The 15,865-nt window shown below is 41.5% G+C and overlaps 1 protein-coding gene across 1 annotated transcript; it reads right to left on the bottom strand.

Moving 5' to 3' along the window:
• Nucleotides 1-3,023: 3,023 nt before the first annotated feature.
• Nucleotides 3,024-14,833, bottom strand: LOC117467462 (uncharacterized). The gene is made up of 13 exons (XM_034111099.2): nucleotides 14,754-14,833; nucleotides 14,565-14,663; nucleotides 14,147-14,379; nucleotides 13,881-14,059; nucleotides 13,702-13,795; nucleotides 13,170-13,514; nucleotides 12,911-13,028; nucleotides 12,744-12,834; nucleotides 12,515-12,632; nucleotides 12,114-12,221; nucleotides 11,811-11,992; nucleotides 11,411-11,563; nucleotides 3,024-3,142 (listed from the first exon to the last, which is right to left on the bottom strand). Exons 4-8 carry the CDS (start codon nucleotides 13,937-13,939, stop codon nucleotides 12,746-12,748), a joined length of 705 nt encoding a protein of 234 aa, XP_033966990.2. The 5' UTR covers nucleotides 13,940-14,059; nucleotides 14,147-14,379; nucleotides 14,565-14,663; nucleotides 14,754-14,833; the 3' UTR covers nucleotides 3,024-3,142; nucleotides 11,411-11,563; nucleotides 11,811-11,992; nucleotides 12,114-12,221; nucleotides 12,515-12,632; nucleotides 12,744-12,745.
• Between the last annotated feature and the right edge of the window lie 1,032 nt (nucleotides 14,834-15,865).

A 15,865-nucleotide genomic window follows, 5' to 3' on the forward strand; every position in this document is an offset into this window, starting at 1 on the left:
TTAGTGTGCCTGTTGTTTACCTGCAATATTAGATCCTTTATAAAAACGTATTCAACAAACTGTCAGAATCCCTGCTTGGGGACAAATCCCAGAGACCATCCTAAATATGGAGTCAGATTTGGGTCAATATTCTAGCGCGCAAAACAAGCTACTCACGAGCGGAAAATGTGCTTTTACACGCGCATGAAATGACCCTCGCGCGCAGATTAAACCCCCACGAGCGGCTATGAGAGAGAGAGAGAGAGAGAGAGAGAGAGAGAGAGAGAGAGAGAGAGAGAGAGAGCCCTCTTGCTCGCTCGCGGGAGTGTCAGCCTCACTCGCTCGCGGAGTCTGTCTGCGCGCGTGAAAAGTTTCTGACACTTTGGGGCGGAGCCACTGGACTTTGATTGACAGCTGCCAGGAAGCCCGGAGTTGCCAGGTTTGATAAATGCCTGAACTACCAAGAGCCGAGGAGTGACAGATCAGTTGGACGGGATTGAATGGTAAAGTTGTCCATAAATAACTATTATATTCGTAAAGTGTACAGCTAATATATATATCAATTAATTTGATATAAAAAAATCACACATTCATTCTAGGAGTGTAATACTTTTACAAACGCTATAGTAATAATATGCATTCATTATGACAATATCATACTATTACTATAGGAGTGTTCAAAAAACAACTACAGAAACGATACTATACTATAGTAGTACTATTTAAAATAATATAGTCTTAATACGGAAACACCAAACAAAACACTATAGTAATACTTTTACAAACACTAGTAATAATATGCATTCACTATGACAATATCATGCTATTACTAGGAGTGTTCTATTGTGTGTTTAAAAAACAACTACAGAATCACTATATATTATACTATAGTTATACTATTTAAAATAATATAGGAATACTACGAAGATCTAGATACATAGTATTACTATTGAAATATTATAGGGCTACTATAGCTAATAAAATGATACTACAGAAAAAACTATAGTAATACGATAGCTGGTGAAAAATACTACAGAACACTACAAACTTACTATAGGACACTATACAACTCTTATAGTATACTATAGTAATATAGTTCATTTATAGTTCATTTCGTAAGGGAGGTGCGTACAGCAGACATACTGTAGCTAGCAGTTTTGAATGGAAATAAACATCTGTCTTATTGGCTGACAGGTAGAAATAAAATAGAAATGCAAAATGACTTCAACATTCCGGCCCCCAATTGACCACTAGAGGGCAATTCCTTCAATCACAATGTTCAAGATTATACGGTGTCCATTCTTATTCCTTCATTAAAAAAAATGGTTTCAATGGTACATTGGTCAAGATTCCAAAAAAAAAAGTTCAAAGTTCATCAAAGAAGGATTAAAAAAAATAGTCCCCGTTTTTGTTTTTTGAAAGCGTCTTTCCGAGGGCAAGTATTCAAAAAATAAATGCATCTTCATAATCGTGAGCACTCAAAGGTTAGTTTAACAAAACATTTTAAATCATTTTCCAATAAAACAGAAAATAAACATTTAATTCCATATTTGAGTAATCATTTTAAGGTTTTAAAGCTTTTAGATTCTAGCCTACCTTTTGTCAAAAAAAGTGTAAAATAAGACTGGTAGGTTAAGGGGTGGTTCAGTATGTCAGGTCTGTCATGTCTGTGTTGTCAGGCCATATCTCTCAACAGACACAGCTTTGTAATCGGCCTTTCCAAGGTGCCATTTTTTGTCTTGACCTTGACATGGCGTACAAATCCATTTTTGTCTCGTAAGGTTTCCGTTATGCGTCCCAATGGCCAGGAGTTTCGAGGTGAGCTTTCATCCACTATCAGCACTATGTCTCCAGGCTTCAGATTTCTCTTGACCTTGTTCCATTTCTGTCTCTCCTGCATCAATCAATGAAAGATACTCCTGTGTCCAGCGCTTCCAGGAGAGGTCCGATATATACTGGACTTGTCTCCATCTTCTCCTGGAGTAGATGTAATTTTTCTCAAAAATTCCAGGGGAAAATATGGGCATTCCTTTCAACTGAAGCAGATGGTTTGGTGTAAGCAGTTCCGGGTCTTTTGTATCTTCAGATACCAGGGTAGTGGGACGGTCGTTCATGATCGCCTCCACTTCGCACAGAGCCATTTGGAGACTTTCATCGTCCAGGGCTTGTTCTTTTGTGACTGAGTAGAGGATCTTTTTAATGATTCGGATGAGGCGCTCCCTTACACCTCCATGATGAGAACCGTAAGGAGGGTTGAGTGTCCACTTTATACCCTCAGCTTGTAACGTATGCTGGATCTTATTCAGATTGAGTAGGGCAAGTGCTTCTCGAAGTTCTCTTTCGGTTCCAACGAAATTCGTTCCATTATCGGAGATGATCTCCTTTACTTGGCCTCTCCTGCAGATAAACCTCCTGAGTGCTGAGATACAGGAGTTGGTATCAAGAGAGTAGGCCATCTCCAGGTGTACAGCTCTACAGGCAAGGAAGGTAAACGAGGCTCCATACCTCTTCACTTTGCTGCGGCCCCTTTTTACTTCAATTGGGGCAAAGTATTGCTGATCCAGTATGTTCTTCTTAGCTTTGAGAGCATTTGGTTTCTCCAAGACCAACCAGTGTGTGAATCAGTGTTACAGTTTTTCTCGATTGCTAACACACGTTTTTTTTTTAATTGCTCAGTTTCTCAGAACACTAAACACAATTCACAAAACCACACACCCAAAGTGCAAAACACCTAATTTCTCCTGCTAAATGAAGAACTGCACTCAAAACTATATACACACTTACCAAATGCAAACTTTTGCACCAAATATAACACACTTCATTCATAATACTAGATTGTTTTACCACCCAACTACACACTGCTGAGCATAATCTAAAGCACTTTCATCTGTTATGAGCTGTGCTCTGTACATAGAGGTTTCTGCAGAGAAAGATTGCTTGAGTTTACAGAAATACAGTAAATGAAGTAATACAAATGAGTTGTTGAAAGAAATCACATTTTATTCAAAAATAACATTGTGCAACATGCATCTCAGCACCTAGTTACTGCTTCGGATCTCTCTAAGTGTGATGCATTGTTTGCCAAAACCCAGTTTGTAACTGCTGCTTCCTGTGCCTCATTGGAAATCCTTGGCCTTCCACCTGCACCTCTTTTTTCTCAGTCCTTCAGATAAACAACAAAGATATAGTGGTTGGTCAGTGTCTGTGTTGCATAAAAGTAAGTTTACCACAGTATATTGTGCAGGATCTTTGTACAGTTATAGTATGCAACATGCCAACAATTCAATGACAGTAATGAAGTAAATATGTTTCACACAACAGATATAACCACTGATATATCATGAACTATGCAGGGCTAAAAACTGGTAACTAACCTGTTTTCAAGTCTAAGTGTCCGGATTACAGAGGCAACAGTACATCGGCTTAGATTAGGCTGAACCCTCTGTCCGGCCTCTCTCATCGTCAAACCATGGTTGATAACATTTCATTTCATTAGAGAGTATTCTTCTTTGTCCACGTCCTCTCCCTCCAGCTCTACCTCTACCTCTCATTCTTTCTCCTCTCACTCTCACCCACTTCTTCCTCCTCCTCTCACTCTCAGCCCAGCTCTTCCTCTTGCATGTTGGCTTCCATTGTTGCTGTAAGAAAGTACTCACCTGTGGTCTTTTTATAGTGCTGACATCCTGATTGATGAGCCAACAATTATGCAATCAGGTGTTTGGTCAGGTGGAACGTGTTTCTTGATCATTGGTCCATGTGTGAGGCATTTTGAGTATCAGTGTTTTAAACCTGCTAACACGTGGCTTTATGTCAGATTCCTGTGTCTTACGTGGAGAAACGTGTGCAGTGGTTTGCAAAAAGTGCCATGTTGATTTGCAAATTGTGTGAAAATCTGAAAACGTGTTTAGAGTTTTGGAGATTTGAGCCGATGTTGTCTTTGAGTGTCAGTTAAAATAATTGTGATTTATGTATAATTTTAGTGTGTTAGCAATCGAGAAAAACTGTAATTTCGTCAACGAAAACTATGACGAAAAATGTTCGTCAACGACCTTTTTTACATGACTAAGACGAGACGATGACGAGCTAAAAATAGATTCTTGATAACGAAAACTTTGACGAAATGTATATTTAGTTTTCGGTGACGAGACGGGACTAAGGTGTTAATGGTGGACTATTGGACATTCAAAATGCAGGGTATTTTCCCCCAATTTTCCGTCTTGTCAAAATTGCAATATTATTATTTCCGCTCTCTTCACTCCAGAAGAGCGATCTCCCTGTGTCTCTCTGTGTGCGGGGGACGGGGCCTAACAGACACGCTGCAGCAGCACACAGAGATCTGCCGGGGACAGAGCATTCAAAAGTATAGAGATACTCTACAAGGCGATGTGGACAATGCTCGCTTGCCATTAGTGTTTTCGCGTTAGCGCGTTGACATGAGTAGAGTAGTCTGTCCAAACAGCCGGCCAAAAGGCGTCATATTCAGTCAGAGAAATGCACAATTTGCGACTTCCTTAACTCGTATCTCTGTTGCCCCAATTACGAGTAACGTTATCACATCAGGTCTGCAGAGGTGGGAGAAGTAGCCTACTCAGATCTTGTAGTTAAGTTAATAATCAATCTTGAATTCCTAATAACTCTAAAGAAGGCAACAATTTACAATGTGAACAAGGTGAATAATCATCCAAAGTGTGTGTGTGTGTGTGTGTGTGTGTGTGTGTGTGTGTGTGTGTGTGTGTGTGTGTGTGTGTGTGTGTGTGTGTGTGTGTGTGTGTGTGTGTGTGTGTGTGTGTGTGTGTGTGTGTGTGTGTTGTGTGTGTGTGTGTGTGTGTGTGTGTGTGTGTGTGTGTACAGCCTGTCTGTCCAAGGTTTAAAACATTTGGGACAGCAGTGAGAATGTTATGAGAAACAATTTGATGCTTAGACTGAACTCGAAGGACGCCAGACTGGAATTTTTATAAGAAATTAAAACAAGACATTTGACATTTAGCTTGAGCTGGGTTCAATACTTTCTTTATGGTATTTAAATTGTGCTCGAGTAGAACCCCTTCATGGATTTGGCTTGCAACACAAAGTGATACTGATCTCCAGTGTTGGGTGTAACGCGTTACAAAAGTAACGGAGTTACAGTAATATATTACTTGTTGCTGTAACGAAGTAATGTAACGCATTACTAATGAAATGTGGGTAATATATTACCCGTTACAATGCTCAGTAACGCAGTTACAACACATTTTAACCTGAAATTAAATGGTGTTTTGTTTTTTAACAATGTACTAACATCGCGAGACATTCCGACACCAGACAAATTGTGCGGGTAGTAGATCAGTAAACCTGGTGTTTACTCTTCAGGCTTCGCGCCGGGATCTTCGGGGCAGTTGAATGTTATGCACCCTCTATTAAAAAAAGAGAACGGAGCGAAAAAGACTAACAACAAATTGTGTCAGGTGCGCGTGACCTGCTCCGCTGCGCGTGCATCATTTCCAAAGTGCTTACACAGCAGTGACACACATCTGTGGATAATCATTTATACGAAAATGGTTAAAGCAACCATCACTAAACGCCAGCAACACTGCATCTACTGCAGACCGTAGCAACAGGTCAGATGGGGACATCACGTTACCCTCCGTTGTGGACACTAGCTTACTCCCGCCTGACTCGCCGCCCTCGCCCCCGGAGCAGCAGTCTTCGTCGCCCGAAACTACGCCGCCCCTCTGCGGCCCGCAGGTGCCAGGATACCACGGCAAAACAGAGCCTGCCCAGGTGTATCTAAACAAGTACCCGCCTGTACAGTGGGGTTAGGCGGTCATTTTGCAGCTCGTGATATACAAATAGACAAGGGCTAGAATATGTGAAAATAGTGCCATATTCTGCCATGCCTGTAGAAATGTTGGGTCAAAAATAATGCATACAATAGCACAGATGCCTTCACCACGAATGGCTACAAAAAGATCCCATATCCCAAGCTTATCAACGAGCTGATGTTGCAGCTGAAATGTTCTCCAGGTCACAAATTCAACCTCACATGATGATGTGATACCAGTTTTCAAGCACAGTAAATATTCTCTTCCCAGACTATATGATGGGACCAAGGTGATGATTTAGTAGGCTACATGGTTTTAATAATACTTTTGCTTTTCAATGTTTGCCTTTTCAAACCATGAGCTGGTTCAAATAATATTTGCCTTGATTTACAAAATGTTCTCATTTGTTTTATCAGCACAGTTTTGAAGCTGTTGTGCTTTTCTTTGCCACAGTCCACTTTGGACTGTATGAGATATTTCAGGATTGCACTTTTAACTCACTTGAAATGTTCTCACTTGCTTGGTTTCAAAACATAACAAATGCCATAATCTGTTAATTGGGACCATCAATGCTATTTTTCATTGCTGTTGCCGGCCACTATTGCTCATGTAAACCTGCTACTGCTGCGCCCCCTGTAACCTCAGAGGCACCCTGAGTCATTTTGTTCTGGAACCGGGCCTGCACACGGCCATATACTAAACACACTACAGAGCCCGTTCCGTGTCCTGTTAGTGTTTACTTCCTGTCTGCCTTCTTCTGGTGATTTATCTGACGTCCAGCGCTCCGTCTTTTAACCTCTTTTCCTTTCTCTTTCTTGATCCTCCTTAGCAACCTTCATTATAGTCCTTGACAGTGGTCTGTACTGCTGTATTAACAACGTGTCACATGTTAAGAATTTACAATCAGAATCGAGTTTTCAACTAAGCTGTGTAATACAAGTTGTTAGTAGCCTTAAGGGCCTACACAGTTGTTATGCTACACCACATTGCCCTTCACTGGATTTATAATGAGCTGCACTAAACTACATTTTAGCATTTAAAATACCTAGCCATTCTTTTGAGGTTATTTTGGTAAAAGTAACTAAAGTAGTGTAACTCATTACATTTCAGAGACAGTAATTTTGTAATGTAACTTATTACTTTCAAAAGAGAGTAATAAGTAATATGTAATATATTACATTTTGGAAGTAACTTGCCCAACACTGCTGATCTCTCTCTGTTAGGATTTGGAAGTCTCATGATTTATTGTGTGGGCCTGTGAAGGAGAGGCCCTTGGAAAACAACATCTATTTTTGAACTGCAATTACTGATCTTAATACTGGCAACTTCTTATTATGGGAAATATGAAAACGTCTTTTAAAACTACAATTCAAAGCAGAGACGTGCCATAGATAGAGAACATGTTGTGAAACACACAATAGCCAGCATGTGTAGTTCTGGGGACGGGGATGGGTGGGGGGCGGGGTGGACCCGTTCATCTCCTAATGACTTATCCAAGTCAGTAGGATATGATGAGGAGAGAATATTGGCCCGTCTGAGGAGATCAGTGTCATCACAGCACATGTCAAATAGGACTCCAAAGTGATCATTTATGACTTTGTATGCATCCAGGCGTTTGCTAAGTCAGAGAGCAACCTGTCAATAATGACATTGAATGTCTCAACCTGGAATTTTGTACTGCCAGTCAGTACCACCTCGTGCTCCACTGTCTCGTCATCAAATACTCGTCCTTTACCAACACGGTGAGTCTCGTGCTGGTATGTCTGTGTCACGCCGGTGACGGCCCGGGTAGATGTCTCAAAGTCCGAAAATGTCCCTCGTAGTGATGCAACATAAGTGCGCAGCGATTCCAAAAGTCGCACAGCTGTCATTAGGTCAATGTCTTTCTTTTGCAAGCCAGTGCTCGTAAGCTTGAATTGGTGCAGTCAGCAGAGCAGTCTCTAGTTTCCCAAGTTTGCCACACAGCGCAGAGGTCTCTCGCCGTGTGTCCTGGCGCTCTTCGTCATCAGCCGCCAACATTTGTAAAGCCCCTCTTATTGCAGTGTAATTCTCTCAAAGAGCTCTTGTGGAGTCTCCTCTGCAGCTCCATCTTGTACAGGAGAGAGATTTGAGCTTCAGTGTGATGTTTTCAGTGAACACTTTATTCCATCGGTGGGTAGAAGCAGAGCAAAAAGCATAAAGTGCTTGAAGTATATCAAAAAACTGGCTTGCTTCACGACAACTACTTTCAACACAGTTGACACCAACCAAATTCAAGGAGTGTGCTGCGCACGGAATGTAATGTATGCGTGGGTTGCTTTTCTTGAGATGAGCTTGCAGCCCATTATATTTTCCTGACATGTTGGATGCGTTGTCATAAGCCTGGCCACGGCAGTTTGAGAGATCCAGCCCCATATCAATGACCATCTTCATCACGCAGTCAGCCAGACTTGACCCAGTGTGACTATGAATGGGTTCAAATCCAATAAATGACTTTTCCTTTCTCACTCACAAATCGGAAAACGAAAGTTAATTGGTCGACGTGAGACATGTCAGGTGTAGAATCTACGATGACAGAGAAATACCTTGCTCGCTGTAGTTCTGTTGCTATTGCTTCCTTTGTTCTGTCACCCATCAAACCAATAAACTCCTCACAGATAGTTGATGACAAGTATGAAGTCCTACCATGTCCCTTCTGGCCAAACTTCTGCAAATGATCCTTTAAAAATGGATCAAACTGCGCGAGCAGCTCCAGGATTCCCAGGCAGGGTGGGAATTTCACGACGGCCACGACGGCCATGGCCGTCGTTGCCCCGCACTTTGGCCGTGATGCCCTGTTTAAAAAAAATGCAATTCACGGCCAAAGTGGCCTTTGTGCCCCTGTCAAAAGTAAAAAAAAATGTCCTGTGGTATTGGTATTTTGACTAGCAATTTAGTTAAATTGTTTCGTTTATCAACGCTACAACATAGCGTTTCGTGAGTCGGTTGTCGCTGTTTGCTGCTCGCGATGTGCTCCGCAGCAAACAGCTGTTTGCTGCGGAGCACAGAGCGAGCAGGCTCCTGTGAGCGGGAGGGTGCTCCTTCTTCACTACAGACTATCGCGCCACCTAACCATTCGCCAAAAATGTTTTTAATACGAGCGGTAACCGGCCAAGCGCCGGGCAAAAAACAATCTTCTAATAAAAGAAAGTCACCGGAGGAGTTAAAGGAGTGACAGGGAGTTGGCTGCAGTGCCGCGTCCTAAAACCCTTTTATAATCTATCGATTAGATTTATGATTCGAAAATGATAAAAGTAGGGTAGACATGTGGAGATTATCCGGCTGAACAAAACGTGCATGTATCTAACAGGTTTGTTTTCCACAGACCTTATTTCCAGCTATTTTCCAAAACCCTGTGGAGAAATTCCATTGCTTTCTGTGGAGGGAACCAGCAGCTTACTTCCTGGTTTTAGGACGTGTCACTGGCTGCACCTCTCAATATGATGCCAGTATAAACAAGGTCTTCTGTCGGCTCTGTACATCAATGCCGACCTATGCTGACAAGTAAGTGAAGAGTAGACAATATAAAGGTATTGGCGAAATGTCCCAGCAGTTTAGGATAATGAAGGTTCTAATCAAATCTATTACATATAGCCATTACATGTCTAACTCCTAATGACAGGAAGGCAGAAAGTGCATTATACAAATAATAATACTCATAATAATAGCAGACATTTTTTAACAATGACCACAATATCATTATTTTAATAAACCAAATATGAACAATTGAGGAAAATGAGGAAGAACTGATGATTAAAATGTTGTAGTACAAGTAGTAATGTAGTTAGTGCATAAATTATTGCAACAAATGTGTTAATTTTCTTCATTATTAGTCGATTTTTTTTTGGTGGACGAATGCTCCGGGCCAGTGGTTACAATGGTGGGGCCAGTGACAATACCATTTTACCCTTACTGTCTACCCCTGACTGACTTATGTGGTTTATGGCTGAACTTAACGTATACGTTTAAGAAACACTATTGCTATTCAGCCGTTTGTAAAACGACTGGTGTTGACGTTAGTGCTACACTTTTCAGTCATGTTAATTGACCAGCGTAATTTAACCAAACAGCCTTTGTGCCTCATGTGGCCTTTGTGCCCTGTCATGTGGCCTTTGTGCCCTTAAAAAAAATGGGAAGGCCAAATGGCCTTGCCCCTAAAATGACGAAATTCCAAGCCTGTTCCCAGGTAGTTCCCGTTATGTGCGGATCCTAAAAGTTCGTAATTTTCCCGGAAAGGAAGCCCCCTCTCACTCAATAATTTAATCACCGCAACTAAACGTCTCAATACATCCTTCCAGTACTGACTTTCTGTGTCGACCTGCATCCCTAGAGAAGCATCCACAGTGCCCATGAGTTTAGTGCGATGCATAAGTGAAAGTATGCATTTTCTGTGCTCACCACTCGTCTCATGTTCCGTTACCCTCTCGGGATGCTTCCAATCACTAAAGCCGAGAACAAATGCATTACTGTGGCTGTGAGTGGATACAAGTTTGCAGGCAAAACAATAAATTGCTCCGGTAGATGGAGAATAAATAATCCAATCGCGTTGAACGATTTCTCCATTGTGAAGCTGTCTGGTCAGCATATCATTGGTCAGTGAGCGTGTCCGGCCGCTAGCATCGGTCTCCCTCCGAGATGCTGGATACTTCGTTGCCCGATTATGAAAGTATGAAACCTCTTTCATCAAAGTCTCCTCCCGGACATTTCCAGCAATTAATCCCCATTGTGCAGGGTCCTGAGAGACACAGGGAACTTCCGATGAACTCAAACCTTCACCCTGCTCTGTGACGTCCTCGTCAGGCTCGTCTTCATCTTTATCTTCCTCTTCTACTCGCTGCTGCGTTAGCATGCTAGGTTCAAGGCTAACATTGCTCGCTAGCTCAACAACATCCTCCGTGACCGCCGCCACTGTTCCTTGTGGTTGTTGCTGGCCTATTTCGTCACTTTTTGCTTTTTTGAAAAAAGCTATTTATTGTTGGCACATTTTTTAATGCAGCCGCCACTCTCTCTTCTTTTTCTTTCTTTTTCTTTCTTTTCGCAGCCCCGCTGGGCGTTTGGCTACCGGCACCATCCATTTTTTCTGCTCACGTGACAAAATGTGACATGAGTGAGGGTGGGGCTGTGATTCGGCTATACACTGCCACCGCGTTGTAATACATTTGAGCGCATACATAGTGAGACCTACAGTACAGAGACGGTTTTAGAAAATATATTAATTTGACCCTATAGAAAAGCTGTGTTATTTATAGCGAAGAGTGAGTGTCATTTAAAAACAATGTATGATGAGTGAGGTTGTGCCCGAAAAAAATTAAATAATAATAAATATTTTTATTTTTATTTATTTTTTTAATCTTGTCACTGAGGGCCCTCTTTGCTCAAGGGCCCTTGGGCACTTGCCCAGGTTGCCCATATGGTTAATCCGGCCCTGTCTCCCATGTACATATAAAGATGATTGTCACTGTCATGGGACATCATTATGTAAAATGGCCGGGTCGAATGGGCAAAGGCCATTATACTCCATCCAATTTCTGTGACCAAGAATGATTTGGGCTGACTTTTTTCCTTTAAAACTCATACTTTACAAGGTATGTTAAGTTTTGCTTTCAACTTACCTTCCTCAGTCACCTTGTCTTTTAGAGCAACTGCCATGTTCTGCAACCATGTGCAATACTGCGCCATCTCCAACAATAGGATGCCTTTCTCCTCTTGCAGTCTCCGTGTAAGCATCACTTGATCCAGTATCTTTTTCTTGGCTGTAAAGTTAGCTAAAATCCAATCACAGTTATGTATATACACATGACTCACATTTTCATTATAGCACAACAATATGTTTAAAACTCCAAACATGTACTTTCAAAATAATCAAATGTATACACAATAAGAAAACTTAAGATATACCCTTAAACTAAATGAACGTTCCAACACTCTACATGATATGTGCATAACTCAGCAAGGTATACCTTCATATAACAGAACTTCAAATTAATTATTATGAAATATCTGAAAACTGACCCATGCCATGAACTTCCCACGGCCACAGCGCGGACATGATGCTCCCTCCAGAGAGGGAATGCTCCACCGCAGCAACATCTATGCCTCGTGTACCAGCTGGTTGTACTTCAGTATCTCCTGGTTAAGGCGCTTTTTGTCGTCTGCAAGCTTCCTTCGAAGTCGATGGCGGAGCTTGCTGCTGTCTGAAAAAGACATGAGGTAGGGGGGATAGGGATATGTGACAAACTATATTGGCAAGTGCAAAAAATATATATAATTCAGTAGGTTGAATCTCTGCAACCTAAAAACATTATATTGTTATACCATTCTGTCGGTAAAGGGATTGCTTCCGCTGCCTCACACTTAGGTAAAGCCCCTCAATGCCTTGCTGCAATGCTGTTTGAAGGATGTCTTCAGAAGTACCCGATGTTCCTGTAGAAATAATATTGGCAGTCAAATGTACTGTTACACAACACGTAACGGTTTTGAGAAACAAAGTTGTGCAACATATTTAACACCTTTTAACACAAATTGATGGTACAACTATGGAAACTGGAACATATCAGAGATAAACATGGACACATAGTTGGCTTGCTATTGCTTGAAGATTATGTCCCCGTCTACTGAAATCCAGTGATATCATTGGCTGCTCTTTAGGATCAAATCTGTCCATTCAAACAGTCATGGACAATGATTTGTAGCTGGTGTCATCTCGTCGTGCTTACCAGATGCCCATTCCTTCACGTCGGAAATCCACGTCGACACCATGTCATCTGAGACACAATGTAGCTCCGTCTTGAGTTCCTCAAGACTTGCAGTCTCTTCCAGGAGCCTCTTACTAGTCTGATAAACAGTAGACGATGGACATTTATCAAGATTAAAACTTGCTATGATTAACAACAAGCCATGTGCAAATGACAAAGGACACAGCAACACCTTTAATAGGAGGCTCACCTTCACATATCTTGTGGAAAGTGCCTGATGGAGGGTGTCACCTTTTTCCTGTTCCATCCCATAGCATGCACTGTGAACATGTCCAGTCGTGCTTTTGAAAGCAATAATGAGGTTATGATGTGTCATCTAAAAAAGTATGCAATAATAGGGCAAGACCTTCCACTCACCTGCTTTGGACATGTATTTTGTTGTCAGGGCACAACGGGACAGGTAGCTGTTGACCTGCTCCACCTCTTCCCCGGCGGTCATCCCTGCTCCCTCCTGGTTCTTCCCACTCCATATAATCTGATGGTAAAAGGTTGCTGGAATTGTTGTGCAAAGAGGCTACATACTACTATACTAAACAGTATAGCTTAGATATTTACTACTTCAGTATTATAAATGTAAAAAATATAAATGTACGTGATACAAAAATATTTCACATACCTCGCATTTGGTAGCATGGGCTCGAGCATGCATTACACTGAGGAATGGCTTCATGGTGGTCAGCTCCTGGAGAGCAGGAAGGACACTTGCAGCTTTCTCCATGTACGGCCAGTACTTGCAAGCCACATCCATGGCGAAGAACTTGGCTTTGGCTGGCATGAGTTCCTTTTGAAGATACAGGGGGTAGGCGAATATCTCCCCCCTGTACATATTTAAGGCCTTCAAAAGAAACCCATGGCGACATACAGCCACCTCCATCCCTTCTTCATCCAGCTTAGAAGCCCTCCTTGACGTCTCCCTCGCTGCTGTCCACTGGGAGTCCCCACATGTGCCTCTTCCCTGGGTCTACACGATTACATCATGACAAATCAGTTAAAAGCAATGGAATCACGATCTACACCATTTGTTCTAATTATCTGATTTTGGAGTAGATGGTAAGGAGAAGTAGCTGAATTTGAAGAAAGTCAGGGTCGGATATACATGGCTATTTTTGTGATATACCTATAAGGTAAAATTACGAATAAAAACTTGCATTTTTCAGTGATCTCTGTATTTTGTCGACAAATGCAGCCACCGCGCTGTCTTCGGCTACAAAGAGCCCATTAAAAAAGGCGCTGCCATCAGAACTGAGGAAAAAAAGATTAGCAAATATATCCATGAAATATAAACAGTAATCAAAAAAGTTAAATAACAACAATGTAAAAATAGCACCTTCCACTTCGCCGAAAGCGATATAGCTTCATGTTTCCATCGGCAGAAACAGCCAACATCTCCGGCGTGCAGGCAGGGCAGATGAAAGGAGCACCACAGCAGAGCTGGTCTTCCTCATACGAGGCATAGGAGAACTCCAGAAAGCTGCGCTGCAGTGCATCTCCGTTGACAGGTCCAGACTGGAAGATAATTACATATATTGCTGTGATTTTGTCTATTTACGGAAATGTTATATGTATAATATGGTAAAGAATATTTACACTTACTCTTCCTCCACACTTTGTGCGATGCTCCAGCAGCTTTGCAAAGGCCTGTCTGGAGAATCCTGGAGAGATGACCTTGAGCTCTTCAAAGGAGCTCAGGAGGTCCAAGGTGTAAAGTGTGGAAATACTGACCGAAGCTGGCCAGTATCCACTTTTAAGGAGGACTTTCAAGTCGGGGGTCCACTGCTGCTGGCAAGTTTGACAGACATATAGTGGCAGATGCAAGTCATAACGCCCTTGGAACAAGTAAATAAACATAATTAAGACACACTTTACAACAGTTCCATCTACAAATAGTCAAAGATTAACAGATATTACATGAAGGTTTTACTCCAATTGGAAGCACAATGCCTCAGCCCACAACAGTAAACATATAACAACAATTCAATAGAAATCCAAATATATATATATATTTGTTTACCATTGATGGTAATTAAAATCACTGGTTTGCCTGGTACCACAGTGAAGTTTTTGCCTTTACAGGAGCAGTTGGGTGCCTTCACAGTTGGCAATATGCAAGCTGTCAAAAAAAAAAGAATAGCACTAATTACCATTATATGCTGGCCGAAGAGACATGTGAACATCAAAATGCATGTTTGAGAGAGCATACCTTGGTCATGGGTCTCATATCCACCTTCCACTCTAACAACACATGTTGTTGGACTAATTGGTTTAAAAAACCCATTTATTAAATTGTCCCAGTTGTGGAGTGGCTGTTTCTTGTGATGAAGTACATCACAGTCTCCACAGAACCACTCCTCGGGGAGACACTCTCTACACCTTGGGAGGAAATACAAAATTATTCTAATATCCTAGAATTACTTTCATTTTCATGTGGGTCTTCTCTAGGTATCCAGTTTTCTATCATCACAAAAGTCATGCATGTTAGCTGAAATAGCAGGGCACTGAGCATTAATACTGAAAAATTACAATTAGGTAAAGTAATTTAAATAAAGGTAAATGTTATCTCACCTAATAACAGCCGGCTCGTGGCAGAGGCCACACAGGGGATGACCAACAGCCTCTTTTTCTAGAAGGCATTGTACGTGGTGTGGTCTCGCTTCTTTCCAGCGCTCTGAGGCTTTCTGCTGCCGAAAAGGCCAGGATGAGGCAGAGCTTTTTTGAGGCTCAGGAGGAGGACATGAGGAAAGAATGTCAGAGAGTCTCTTTTTTTGTGAACAGAATGGGAAAATGTAACTGTAAATGACTATATTTAAGATGAACACTAAACATCAAGGATCATTTCTTTGCTCAGTATGGAACTGGCCAATATCTTTACTGAATTACATTCCTCGTTCGAGTCCTGAACTGTCAGTTGTGTATAAGGTTATTTTCTCTCACGAACACAATTTATTTTAGTTTTAAATTCAAAGCCATTTTTGTGATTTACCAAATTCGTGTTGTGCTGAAGGTTCAGTACGCAGAACCTCCACACTGGAAGACTGGAAGCCCTCAGTCGGGGGGGATGTGACTGTAAAACATCACACAGAGGGTTAACAGCAGATAACTGATGATTTGTATTATCTACCTATTGTTTAAAAGCTTGTGAAATTAAATAAAGCATAGTTCTTATGACACCACAGTGGGAATGTCTCCGACTGTAGTGTCACTATGCGTTTATATATTTGAATTATTGTAGACCCTCAACAAGCAATTACTGTGTTTTCATTCAATTTTCCAACCATTTATTTAGTAAATTCATAAAAATGTAAAATAATTGGG

Source organism: Pseudochaenichthys georgianus, chromosome 22 (assembly GCF_902827115.2).
Source record: "Pseudochaenichthys georgianus chromosome 22, fPseGeo1.2, whole genome shotgun sequence".
Classification (NCBI taxonomy): Eukaryota; Metazoa; Chordata; class Actinopteri; order Perciformes; family Channichthyidae; genus Pseudochaenichthys; species Pseudochaenichthys georgianus.